General features: G+C 42.5%; 1 protein-coding gene across 19 annotated transcripts in view; it reads right to left on the bottom strand.

Moving 5' to 3' along the window:
* Positions 1–14,505, bottom strand: part of LOC100120957 (atrophin-1) — a 236,528-nt gene that overhangs the window by 15,031 nt on the left and 206,992 nt on the right. For 14 of the 19 annotated variants that reach the window (XM_031923157.2, XM_031923165.2, XM_031923166.2 and 11 more), the window contains 3 exons: positions 10,075–10,245; positions 8,180–8,260; positions 6,361–6,543 (listed from right to left, as the gene is read on the bottom strand). In XM_031923157.2, the coding sequence (XP_031779017.1) occupies positions 6,361–6,543; positions 8,180–8,260; positions 10,075–10,245 (435 nt within the window). The remainder of the gene's footprint in view (positions 1–6,360; positions 6,544–8,179; positions 8,261–10,074; positions 10,246–14,505) is intronic. The other 5 variants (XM_031923169.2, XM_032596946.1, XM_031923164.2 and 2 more) reach the window with 1 other exon arrangement.

Raw genomic sequence — 14,505 nt, 5'->3', positions numbered from 1 at the left:
TGTTTGAGCGGTTTATTCGTTTTAGTGCAGTTTGTGTGTTTAATTCGTTTAATTTTTATCCAAACATCCTGAACTCATCTAATTAAGTCTTCGAGAAAATAGACACGATGAAAATAAAATACTTTAAGGAAAAGCAAAAATGAGTCGTAAACAAATCAACTAAGAGTGAATAAGTTTTCAAACTCAGAAAAGGCTTATCCTCTTAGTAAGTCGTATACAACATTAATTACATAATCAAGTACTTTTGAGAGTATAGGCAAAAACAATTACTATTCTACAGCAACATCAAATATAAACGCATTATTATCGAAACTCTCAAAAATCCTTAATATCACATGTATACAAATACGAAATACATAACATTAGAAGTACTATTTTTACCAGAACAATTAATAAAAATAAAATAAAAGATATATCATTTAAATTTGAATAAATAAACATGGGTGCAGTTGATCGTGTTATCTGGGGCGTTGTCCATGTCGTGTTCTGTATTTTTGTGTAGTGTGTAAGTGTTAAATAAGTATAAGTGATTGAGCTACGTGTTTGTGTGAGCTATGCTCAGAAGCTTAGCGCAAATAGATTGATTTGATTCGTTCGCGTGATGGATTGACATTCGATTGTTTTTTCTACTACACATTTTAACGGCGAGAGATAAATAAATCGTAAAATAAGTACATTTTCGAGTTACTCAAAACGGCTCTCGATCAACAAAAATCTGCTGAGCTTTATTTAACTATGAAAAATCTTTAGAAAAATATAAAGCACATTGTCGATCGAGTGCATTGAGTTGAAATTAAAAGTAAATATTCGCGAAAGCAAATGCGCATTCGATCACACAAGCACTTTGTTGTTCTTTTTTAGTATGCATGTAAGTGTATTAATATTCGTACATCTATTACAAAAAATAAGAAATATATACAAATACATGTAAAAATTCGCATGCGCTTGCTCAAAGCCCCATCTCCTATTGCTGTAAAAATAATCACAGTGTCACTTTTGAAAAAAAAATTAATTGAATTAGTGAGTAATATACATATACTAATTAAAATCATAAAACACTGCTGCTCGTATACAAAGAGACAGTATCGATTTGGCAAAAATGTATACCTAACAAATTTCACTTACAAAAAAAGATTGTTATTTGTTTGAACCATTTTCGCACTTCTCTACTGGCTCTTTGTTTTTAAATTGCAAGCTTATTTAGCTGAAAATTAATAGAACAATTATCAGCACGACTGTATAATCGACATCTCGACGTTCGCAAAACGGAAAGGTGGCATAGAGAAAGAGAGTCAGTTAGCGCATAACTAGCTGACGTATTAAACGCGAACGTACTACAGGAAGTAAGTTGGGGTTATTTGATCAGTATTAAGAAAGGTAAGAAATATACTTTGAGCTTCAGGACATGGGAATCAGAAAATTAGGGATGTCTTTTGCGAACAAATTAATATCTTTTTGCATTTATTTATTTTCCAATTAAAACAGACGGCTTAATAGAATTATTTAGTTATTATGGTAATTATATTGACACAGAGACGGGTTAAGCAAATGATAATAAATTAATAATTAAAAAAAACGCTACTACTTGGCATTACACTACTTTCATTCACTAAAACGTTATGTTTTGTAAGTTTATTAAGTTTTACTTCTAGTGTCAAGTTGGTCGAAATAATTTTTGTTTGTTTTATTCGTTTGAAATGTAAATGCTAAACCAGTCAGAGCATTATTGTTTGTGTTAATAAATTATTTCCTTAGAACCTTTGAAGCAATAGCTGGAGTATTAAAGACATTTCGACCAATTCGATTTACTTAAAAGTCAATTTTATTAATATATATACTGAACTGTAAATAAAACAAAAAAAAAGTGTTCGTATATAATATATTGATATCAATTTACAAACAGGCAGCAAGCAGTTAAAACCGGAAACTCTCAAGTATTTGTGACTTAAGAGTATACTTTGCAAACGCTAATATAACAAGGATTGAGGATGAAGGATGAGCATAAGTTCTTTTCAAGGAAAGATAATATTGATCTATACACTCGCAAGAAAGAAATAAATGGCTTTTGAAACAAACATAATATAGCGAATCATAAAAATTAGAAAAAAATTGAATTAAATTCATTTCTCTAATTAAAAATAAACTGCGCAAATTTATGTACCATAAATTGTTAAAAAATTACTGTTATCGCTCGCAGAGTTACCGAATTAATCTTTTTTTTTAATTTTCTTTCGTACGAGAAAGGAAATACTATAGCAAATCAATTTCGAATTCGTGTATTCACAAGCAAAATTAAAAAAAATAATAAAAAAAGACAACTTTTGATGTAACAAATTTTAGCTATAAAATAAGCATTTAATATAGCAAGAATTGATGAGACAACAATAAAAATAGTCTAAGTTGTTGTTTTAGTTTGATTTACATTCGTTTTATTTGAATTCCATCATCAAAATGTATCGCATGACCCGGTCTTAATGCAAGTCATTGCTATTACATAATCACAAATAGTGTTTATTATTACGATTATTTATTAATCATCCTCGTCGTTATTGGTAGGTAATCGTTATTCTTGATATAGTGTAATCGGTAGTTATTATTATTAAAATCAATCGAAAAATGTGGCAAACGATCGACCGATCGATCGATCGACCTATTTATTATTATAATAATATATTATTCATTTATCATATGTGTCTTTTTCATCTTGCTTGCTTGCGATACTTCTTCGTAACCATTTTTTCTTTTGCATGTTCAGTTGACAATATCATATCACATTAGGCGCGCATATCGATTCTCGTTATTTTTTTTATTTGCTCGTTTCTTCTCTTAACCTCCTTATATATATTTTTTCCTTCGTAATTTTTTTTTCGTATAATATTAAAGGGATATAAACACACGGCGAATAGTAGATACCGTCGGATGAAAAATGGCTTGGAAAGACCTGTGGAATATCGAAACTTAGGAATCGGGGATAAAGAAGGAATGATGAAGAGAGATTTGTTTCTTATATTTTTGTCTATCCCGGAAAGAAAAGAAGAAAATGGAAACAATCGTTAACGATAGAGAGATTAAGGAGGTGATTGCGAACGTTAGATATTGTTTTCCGGGAGCAAAGTTCGAAGTTCCATATTCCAGGCATATCGGCGAACAATCGATAACATGTTAAATTTCCTCTGGAAAAAATATAGTGGACAAAAATCGATTTCATTTCATATACATTTAAAACGCGCCGTAACCGAAAAATAGTGTTGTCAGATATCCTTGCTTAAGGAATTCGATATTTGCTACCGGCATTATTTCACTGGCAATACAAAATATAAACAATCAATTTGTTTGACCTATCTACTATCTATACATATGTCCGTATGTGCGTATGCATATAAAGACGAGGAGACGCACTTAGGGCGCGCTTTTTGTTCTATGTAATTCTATATGAATAATAGAAGTTACAGTATTCATCGAATCAAAGTTTTTGCAATCACTGTACAACAAATAAAAAATCATTCCGAGTATATAAATATAACAGTGATATATAATATATTAGTATTTTATATCAATATATATAATATATATAGGTACTTAAGTGAGTGCAGGACCGATCGAATAAAAAGTTAAATTACAACGATAATAATAACAATCATGATAATAATTCATTGACTAATTAAAATAATAGCACTAATGATAATAGTGATAATAATAATAATAATAAATATAATAATAATTATTATGATAATAATAGCGTCGATTATAATAATTTTTAATTTTTGAATGACTTCTAACGGCATACTGATCCACGAACGGCCGAATTTGAGCTTTCTCGTAAGTCGATTGCGTACCATTTGATTCATTGAATGTGATGCTCGCGCAAGTCAAATATAAACTATTCATATTTGTTTATTTACTTTTTTTCGTTTCTTGCTTCTCATCTGTGTCTAACACCACCACAAGAAAACCAATTATCTCATTTAAAAATCTCATTCTCTATACATGGCGGGAGGAAATTGTGAAATCTTTTCTTGCCATGAATTTTACATTGGACGTTTGGATAGGAGAAGTGGGACAAACTTTTTTCTGTAATCCTTACTCGCGTTTCCTTGTCATATTATATTACTCTTACTTTTTTTTGTATTCTATTATTATTTTCAATGTTTTCTAGCCATCGCAGTCAAGTATATTATATTTAACACTACTACACAGTCGCCCACCACACTATATATTATTTAATCATACTTTCCGTCGTCGCTTCGCCTTTCCTCGAGTATACAATTACAAAATAATACTGACATCCCCGATCGACCGTCAAATCAGAGAGTCGTGTCGTGACATCATATACATCGTTATAATCTTTAATCTTTTTTTCCACCGTTTTCTCTCGTTTATTTTTCTCTCGTATATTCTCTCGTAAGAAAAGTTATAATAAGGATCATACCGACAACTGGCGCGAAGCGAGGACGGAAGTGAGGAGGATGTAGGAGGAGGAGAATTTCAATTCTTTTCGTTCGTCGGGAATGTCTGTGGAAATTTTGCGCAATCTACGTCAGTATGCGCGCGCACGCGAGGCTACGTTCTCTCCTTCAACTTTGCTCAACCGTGCCTTTTTCGCTCAAACCCCCCGTCGTCCTCTCCTCTCTATCTCCCTTTTCTTTCCTTTCCGCTCCTCCGAGCTCTCCCTCTCGCTCTCTTTCTCTTTGTCCGCCGGCCGGTTTATCGCGCTCGATCAATGCATCGCGCATCAGCCGCGCTCACGTCCGAAGCGTAACGTCGCTCACGCGCGCGCGCACGTACATTCGCCCACGGCGCGTCATTATTCGGCTCGCGCGCGAATTTTCATCCTCCCGCTCGTTTTCTCTAGTCTTTTTTTTAGAGCGCGCGCGCCCCGAAAAATCCACGGGCTACAGGAAGCGGCAGCGATACTGCGCGCGAAACTTTTTTCGGCCTCACGGCGAAAAATCCGGAGCGCGCTCTCCCCTATACTGTCCTTCCCCGACGCACTAATCGTACCGCGAACGACCGGGGAATATCCCTACGATAAAAAATATACTATCTTTCTCCTTGCACTTGCTCGCTGCGACTCTTTCTCTCTCTTTCATTTTCACTTCAACTTCTCGCTCATTATTCGTTTCGCCAACTCCCGTCCGGCTCTCGTATATAATACTCGTGTATACGCGCCGCGGCCGCCGATGCACGAGTTCTCACACACAGAGGAACGTGTTCCGTTTAGAGAAAAAGACTTTTTTTCATCTTCTCTTCGCCCTACGTACCTATATATAAGTATAATATATATGAAGAATCGTATTGAACCCCGTCAAAGTGTATATGTTTACAATCGCTCGAAAAACAAAAAATGTCGCTTTGCTATTCCCTTTCTCGCTCATCCGCTCTCTCACTATACACGTTCCGTCTTCCGTAGATCCTAACGAACTACAAAAAGTCTCTAAGTCATTCCTAGTACGATTAAAACTATGCGCAATAGTAACGATACTCGTCAATCGCCCCCTGGTCCACGCGCGACTACTACTACACCGTCGGTACCTATGGTGTCTGACAAAATCGCGACTCGCACTACTTCGTCGTCGCATCTTTTCTCCCTCGAACGCCCACAGTCTAGTAGAACCTACACAAATATATAGTATATGTATATAGTCACCGAGTCGTTGTTCCGAGAGTTTGTTTCCTTTGATCCACGCACGCGCGCGCGCTCTAGTAAAGCTTTAATTCGGTCACAGTCGCGTTCGCGAAAAACGGCCTTAACCGCGTGAGACGATCGCTCGGATTGAACTGAAAAAGGCGATCTCCACTCCGGCTGCAGGAAAGAAAAGTAGATTAGGAGCGAGAAAATCGTCCCGGTCGGATGATAATAATAGTAGCGATAATAATGAGAGCAATAATAATAAAAATGAGCCCCGCGCTTGGCGATGCTTATCGGTATAGGCCGGCTGAGCAGAGTTAGTGAGTCGGCTACGTGCGAACGTAGATGGGCACGTAGGGCCCCTCGTAATAGGCGTGCACGTAGACGAGATTATGCAGGGGGTTGTGGAGCGGGTTGCCCGGGTGGGGCGGATTGTGGATGGGCGTGCAGGTGAGGGTCGCCTGGGCGGCGGCCCCGGTGCAGGAGTTGGGATGGCTGTGAGCGGCCGTGTGGCTAATGGTGGTGGTGGGCGAGGGTGACTGATTGTGGCTGCACTGGGACTGCATCGTGGAGACGGGCGATACGCGGCTTTGGGGCCCGGGGCCCGGCTGTGGGCCTTGGGCCGGATTGCTGGCTGCTGTCTGATAGACGGCCTGCGGGGGCGGCGGGGCCCGGGGCCCGTGGCAGCCCTGGGCCGCCACCTGGCGCATGTAGTTCGCTGGTAGACATACCTCGAGCCGATCCGTGCGCGGCATCTTCTGCGGCATCGCCACTGTCTGCTGTACCACGCCGAGGGGGCTGCCGACGCCCGTTGGGTCCGGGCCCATGATGGTCGGCATTATCGGACTGGGCGCGAAGTACGGACTGTACGTGTTGCCGACCTGCGGCATGCCGGGCAGGTAGGGATTCGTCGCCTGAAACACAACGGGGGACAGGGGGATAGAGACGGGGTGGGTGAGGGTAGAACCCCATCGTTAGTCAAGTTCTTTCATTCTGGCTTATCATCCTAACTTCAATATTATAGCATATTGCATCTTATATCGTACTACATTTTCACCCTTAATATAAAGTTGGTTAGTTACAGTGTTCTCCTCGTCGACCCTGCCGCGACGTTCGATCCAAATCGAGTGAATTACAAGCGAATCGCCGCCGGCAAGGTCGACGCGTATGTATTGTTGACACGTAATACGAGGTCCATTTGGAATTTTCGCGCCGTTAAAACCGCCGGCGAACAATCATACAATCGACGAGGATAATCCTCATTAAAAGGATGAAGCCGCGTCGTCGCGTTATTGCTAATAAAACAAGCAAGGCACGCGTCAAACAAGAGAGCCCGTTCGCATACACCGAATAATGCCATTAAGCACGTGGTAATTAAAGTGAAGCATTATTTGCTCCGGACTCGAACAACTGCGCGCGTCGCGACAATAGAAGCGCCGGCCGCGTGTCAATGGTTAAACAAACACTAGAGAAAAGCGCGAGCGATTCTATCTTCATCACACGCGTTGACAGCTCGGCGAGCGTCATTTGCACGTCGAGCAAAGAATAGGTCATCGTGAGCGAGCGTGGATAATTACGATAAAACGAAAAGGAAATCGCGCGTCTTTTGTATAACGTACGCGAACCTCGGATTCGTCTCTCATTTCGAACTGGTTCTTTTACCCTTTTCCCGCGGCATGCTGGAGAAAGAGAGATAGACAATAAAAAAAAAAAAAACACTCAAGCGCGTATTTCTGTTCCAAATGTATACATATACGTATACGTAGTCTGCAGCAGAGCGGCAGCTAATTTCCAGAAGCGAAGGTAGAGTCCATTTCAAGCGGATAACTGAACGAGGATGCGCAACAATAATATTGAAAATAATTTTAAAAAATCGGAAACGCGGGGAGATTAAAATACTCGCTGCGTTTGCCGGCCTGATGAGCAAAAATCGGACGTGAAAAAAATGGAAGAAGGTGAGGGGGAAAGGGAGACCGGAGGAGTCGAGGGAAATGGAAAAAGGGTGGCGCTGTGATTCCGCGCAGTGAATATATACATGGAGGCGGCATTGAGTTCAGGGAAGCGCGGATAACGTGAAAAAATACTCTCGGTGCGCGATCAGCGAGATTTCCAGCTCTCCCCGCGTTTCCTCCCCAGTACAGCGTATTAAAGGAAGCTTATATCAATGGCGCTGTAATTTAGCTGCGTATATATGTATACAATCTTGCGTGTAAGAGACAAACATCACAATCATGCAGAAAAAAAATGTATCAATTCTGTACGTATAGAGGCTCAATATAATACTGGTGCTTCCTGTGTGCCATTCAAACGTCATGACGATTCGCAAGCTTCCGCTTAATCGAGTACTAACTACGAGAGACGTTAGCACGCTGCGCAAGGAGCCGTTTCGCGAAAGGGAACGTGTATAATAAGAACTGTGCTGTGAAACGGCTCGTTGCGCGCGAACTCATCCAAAACTAAGAAAATAACAAAGTATAATACGTAAAAAACGAAAAAAAAAGTAAAATTGAAAAAAAAATTAGTAAAGGCCAAACCAAAACCAGGAGTTACCATAAGAGCGTGGGTAGCGAGCAGTTGCTGCTGGATTTGCTGTTGAAGGTGCTGGTGTGATGGCGCAGGAGGTTGGGACTCCTGTGTATAATCCGCCAATGACGGGTAATTGAAGAGAGAACACACCAACAATCAACCACAACCACGAACGAGCGAGCACCACAGCGGCAAACATGGGGGACAGACAGGCAGTCATACGTGTATTATGGGCTCAATGTCATCACGGTGTGGAAGTACGCGAAATAAAGAAGCCGAGTGTGTACGTGACGAAATGATTATTCGCGCATTAGGGAGCGATATAGGTTTATGTATGTAGAGGTAGTGGTACTGGCAAATGTTAATGAATGCAGCTCGTACGATACCTCGTCGATCGAGCGCGCCGCGAACCCGTTGAAGGAAAACTTTTATTGCCATTAAAAACAGGCTCGTACGAGTGCGTGTGCCAAGGCCGCACAAAGATTTTACGAGAGACGATAACGAGTACGCGGACTCGGGCGAAATATTGGGCTCGCGCGTTGCTGCCTCTACTCCGCGGCGTTAATTAAGTGCTTTTACAGGGCCGTGTAACGGTGTGTTAATTTTTCATGCCACGAGTCTTTTATGCGTCGTTCGCGCTGCTGCTCTACGGAATTTATACGAATGCGCGCGGCGGGAAAAAAAAATTGTATGGAACGAGCGCGTCTTTGTGGGAGAGAGCTCTTGGCATCGTTCATTAGCATTTTTAAGTGCCGTTGTGAATGATCGTCGCATAATAATAATGAAACGAGGTCCGAATCAGATATTCGATCGTGAATATAATAACGCGCTGGATTTTATCATTTCTGCCCCGCGGTTGATGCCTGAATACACTAGTAATTATTTTGGAATTACGAGCCATTACATCGAAACGTGGTTGATCTCATAGGCGGATTCGGTAATCGATCGCGTCATTAGTCGTTTACATCAATCATATTACGCTTTGAAGTATACCTGTCAACGATTCCGAAGTAGCCGCAAGAGAGTTAGCGGATTCGAAACTGACGAAATTTTTCGAATATTCCACATTCGTGTTGATCGGTATAGGTCAGTCAAATATCTGATTCAGACGTACGTATCAAAAAAAAAAAAAAAAAAAAAAAAAAAAAAAAAAAAAAAAACTAAAGATTCTGCAATTAAAAAAGCCATTACGCAATAGATTCGAAAGTAGAATGACACTGAAAAAGAACATGCTAATTACGGACATATTATTTACTTTTTTAATGCATTCCTTTGGTACAACGAGCGTTCGCATATCAACGACAAAATTTAAAATACAAACACGTTTAATAATACAGCGGGATTCGCGTCAGTGCATTTCGACACGCAAACACGTTCGTCGAGTTATTACCAATTCAAAGCTGAAAGATCGCCTCTCTTTCTCTCCGGAGACTTATATTTCAAATTTTATCACAGCTGACGTTAATCCCGACCAAAACAAAATAAAAAACCAAATCTACAGGGAACGTTCGTTGCATCAAAAACTACTACGTGAAAAAAATTGCTATATCGGAAAAATCGAGTCGCTAAATGCTCGTGATCACCGATAACTGAGTGTGTAATAAATAACAACGATTAAGTATATAATACAGAGAACATTAAAAAAATACAAAAATTAAAAACAACATAATAATAATATCAAATAATCCATAAAATGAAGTGAGACAATGCTGTGTTAGAGATATAGTGTGACAAGGTGGAGATATAAGTAATAATTAAAGCAATGATGCGCAGATATATATATATATATATATATATATATATATATATATATATATATATATATATATATATATATATATCGCATAGATGTTTGTGCGTGTGTGTATATAATATATGCAATCGCGTCGGGGGCAGCCCGAACGGGTCAGCGTACGTACCACTGTGGGCACCTGACCAGGCACAAGAGGCTGGCCAGGGCTAAGACCCATTTGTTGCATGAGGGCGTTCTTCAGCGCCAGATGATTTCGGCCGTTTATCAGGAGCTGGTCCTTCAGGTGCTGTGGCGGGTGGAAGTACTTGCACGGTGGCTTCTCCCGGTTACACCGGCCCTGCGAACACGAAAGCGAGACAGCTGGATTACTCACTGTTCCTTCGCGAGGCTTGACGAGAGGGCTGGATTTGTGCTTTTTCTCGCTCCCTATCTTGAGCCACACGTGGTGAGTAGAAAAAATGTACATTTGTTTACTGATGGGTGAGAGGGTAGATAGTCGATGCGGTAAAAACCATAATTTTATTCAACAATGGAGGGAAATAAAACTGCGGCAAAGCTGATTAAGAAACACGGCTCGTGGTAATAGTGCACTGTGGAGCAAATTAAGTAGAACAGGTCGAGTATGCTCAGACACGCAAAAATACACTCTCGCCGCGTTATTTAATCAATTTTGACCCAATTTTTCTAAAACTTCTCCGTGAATAAGGGGGATCAAATATATTATTTGAAATTCTAATTCATCGCGCTCCGCATAACCGAGCTCCGCTCTCCAAATTACACCCCCCGAACTTTCTCGGGGATTCTAAATCCCCAGCGCTGAAAAAATTAATCAGAGTCAACAAGCGTCAACATCTCTTCGACGAAGAACAAAGTGCAAATACATCTCTCGTTTACTCTTTGCACAACAGGTAAATTTAAACAGCAGCAGCGAAGAAAAGCCATAGTAGCTTCGGTTCGACGACATCTCTTGCGACGAGAGGCGCTTCAAATATTTATCTATACTTCATAGTAATCTCGACGCGAGACGACGACTTCAAAGGCGAGCCAGCCGCGAAACTCCCTTTGCATCGGCGCTCGCTAGCTCTGCCTCTCGCAGTTTGCAAACTGCGCGTCACTATATCCGCGGACGTGCCTCTCTCGTCGTCTCGGCGGTGGCGGCGCCGATCTCGCAATGTAATTTCAAGTTTGAAAGACGAGAGAGAGAGAGAGAGAGAGAGAGAGAGAGAGATGGTACTGCAGCCGAGAGCTAATAGCGCGTCGATTCAAATTGAATCACCCGCTCGCTCAGCCGAGCCGCGCGAGCGAAATTAGCCTCGTTATTGCTCCGGCGTGTAGCGGCAGCAGTAGCACTCTTTCGGCGTGTTAATCTCGAGAGATGCGCGCGCGGAAAGAGAGCAAGCTCGGATTAGTTAGTTCGCGTCTCGTGATTTTCGGGGAGTTTGTTTTTCTTGTGCGAATTTCGACGGGGGAGAAGTTGTTATAGTCTGTTTGTTTCTCCGTGAGATTTTTCCAGTTTGAAGTTGGCCATTTGTCAGAGCCGCTTGAAGTTCTGCATCGTCGTCGTCATGGAAACTTCAACGTTGAATCGATGGGAGGCATTTTTCAGAGTGACGCTGGAATGATTTAAGAGCGGTGTATACATTTTTTTTCTAAAAGCAACTCTAGTCGTTTTTCCTCTCGGTGTAGTATAAAAGTCTGATTGAATATTTTCGGACGCGATCCGTACAACTTTTCACAAGTACGCCGATGTTTCCGCGCGTAAGTTTACTCATTACCGTCGAAATAAATTTCCAGGGCGGAGTATTCATCCTCCGCGAACGAACGAAGAAAAAATCATTTTCATCCTCGTTACGAACAATATTACAAAGGGACCACTCGCTCGAGAGCGCAGCTGAATGCAAAAAGGACAAAGCATCCGGAAAATGGATAACATTATGCGAAGAACAATCGCCGAGAGATAGCCACCGCCGCCGCTGTTCTTTCGCGCACAGTTGCTAATTAAGGCTCACGAACAATGTCAATTAAGCTAAGACAACCAAATGCCGGAGAGTCAGGATCGAGCAGCAGCAGCAGCAGTAGCAGCCGACCTCGACATCATTGCCATCGTGGATTTTCTTTCTCGCGCAGCTCGAAAGCTCATAAAGCCGACGCTTGCGCCTGCAGCTCCCATCGCCGCCGCTTCCTGGTATTACGCTGCACAAGTTGCAGTGGCAGCGGCGCGCAAACTCTCAGACACGGCTCAAATATCGCCTAATTAAGCGCATTCGAGAGTTCCCTGTTCAAGGAGAATAATGGCGTGTATACCTACGCCGAGCTCGCTCCCGCTTTCCTCTCCTCCTCCTGCTCCGCAAAGCTGAAGACTCGAGCCGATTCTCCGGCAGCCGCTACTTTGACTCGGCTATTGCGCTGCCGCTGCTTTTAATGTGCAGTGAAATGGCAAATCTAGCGACACTTTGTTCGTGCGGCCAAGGCCTTTCTTTCGAGGATATGCTTATTGTTTTGGCTCGGTTATTGTATTATACGAATTTTACGACGCAAATAGGATGGCCTTAGCAATCAGCTAAGTGGACGCGCGATTTCGCGAATGTTTGCCGAGAGAGCTAGTTCCGAATTGCCGGATAAAGTTACAAACTCGATTACCTACCATATACTTTATTAACTCCGCTCGAGTTAAAGTCGTTCCGAAGTTCGAAGCAGGTCGCGATTAAGAAAATTTTCCAAACTCAGCGCGCGGCAAAACTAACCGAAAAACGAATGCCTCGCTAACGAGCGTCGCCATTGTCGACGTCGCCAGTGTAGACATAAACGCGCGGGGGCGCCGCAATAACAAGCGGAATTATGTAGATGCGCGGCGTGTAACGTATATCAATGGCCGCGCGTATTTATAACGTCGTTCGGGCCGTCGTTACGCGCCACAGCTCTCGTATCTGATTTAAATAGATGTTCATAAAGCAGCGGCGGCAGTATGCGTGTCGCTCGCTCTCTTTCTCTCTCTCGCTCTCTCTCTCGCTCTCTCTCTCTCTCTCTCTCTCTCTCTCTCTCTCTCTCTCTCTATCTGTCTGGCTGGCTTATTCCGCCTCGAGCGAGCGGCGCACTGCAGTGCAGCCCCCGCTGGAGAGTTCGCAAAACGTTTTAACCCAATTCTGGGCCCCCGGGCGGCATGCGTCACGGCGACGATCGCTTATTTATGCGCATCAGCTCCCCATTACCAAGCCGATAATAAATCAGTAATAAACGCTGGGCTAGATTAACGCGAGCGAGAGAGAAAGCCCAGTGCGCTGCGTGCTATCTCTCTGACTGGCCGCCGCCTGCAGCTCGAGTTCTTTCGCCACGACAGGAGTGAGTACACGAGCCCCCCCCCCCCGCATACGCGAGCGCTTCGCGTGTGCCAAATGTTTTAGCTCGCTAGAGCCTGTCAGAAAAAGGGTGAAATTTTCGAAATTTATCACCCGCCGCGTTATTTAGTTGTTTTTTTTGTTAAGTCTCTGGGCTGTCGTGCTGTCAGGCTGTCTTCGGCGAACAGGCTAGCGTTTATCTGCGGCGCAAATTAGAAGCGTATTTTCATATGTTTTCAGGGCGTCGATCATCGGCTTGATTGCGTTCGAATTTTTTTAAAAACGTGAAATATATCCGCTCCGTTTCGGAGGTATCAAATTTTGACGAAGCGGAGAGAGGAACGCAAATATACACGCGAAATAATTGTGTGTTTACACGTTCGCGACGCCTCTCGGCTGAAAAAATAAACAGCGAGTAATACGCGAACGCGATGAATCAAAACAGCTCGAAACAAACAGCCGGTCTATTAATCGTCTATACTCGCTACCTAAAACCTGGCTCTCGAGAGTAATAAACAATCCGGCATCAGCCCCTCATCAACAAACGCTCGCGCATAATGGAATGCAATGAATCTCAAAAGAAGCCCGTAGATAATTGTGATGAAGCGTCGAATCACTTAAATCGCGTTTAAGCCACGACAGCCTTATATAACTGCGAAGCATCCGTGAGAAAGAGAGCACAGCAGCTTGATAAATTATCAATCTCGCAACGGAGAGAGAGAGAGGAAAGCACAGAGCTGGTGGAGGGGATGTATAATGCTTTTAGAGGCGTTTTTATACCCCGGGCACGATATTAACGCGATATCCTCCGTCGCCAAGAAGTAAGGACGGCTTTGCTCGTATGGCCGGGTATTGTTTCCGTTCTCCCGCGGAGGCGAACCGGTCCGAGCTCTTCCCTACAGACACGGGAGCTTAATTATCGCGGCTGAACGACACGATAATTGGGATCAAGATTGATCGTCTTTCTCCGAAGCTTTCATGCACGCCGTCGCCGGATGGGAGAGAGCTTTCCCGCGCGCGGGCGCGCGCAGCTCTTGCTCTGTATACATACATATAGCTATAATTGTCAGAGGGTCCGTGTATGGGATTCTTTCTTTGAGAGGCTTGAGTAATGTGGAGCGAGATAAAATGCCTTCATACGCTCGCCGCGAGGAAAATTGTGGTAAAATAAAATAAGGCGATTTCATGCGGTCGGGGAATTTATCACGCTGTATGCTTGAGGAATGGACTGGATTTATTGTTGTTTATAGCCCGGCTTTTAA

Source organism: Nasonia vitripennis, chromosome 2 (genome assembly GCF_009193385.2).
Source record: "Nasonia vitripennis strain AsymCx chromosome 2, Nvit_psr_1.1, whole genome shotgun sequence".
Lineage (NCBI taxonomy): Eukaryota > Metazoa > Arthropoda > Insecta > Hymenoptera > Pteromalidae > Nasonia > Nasonia vitripennis.
This window is presented reverse-complemented; position numbering and strand designations above follow the sequence as displayed.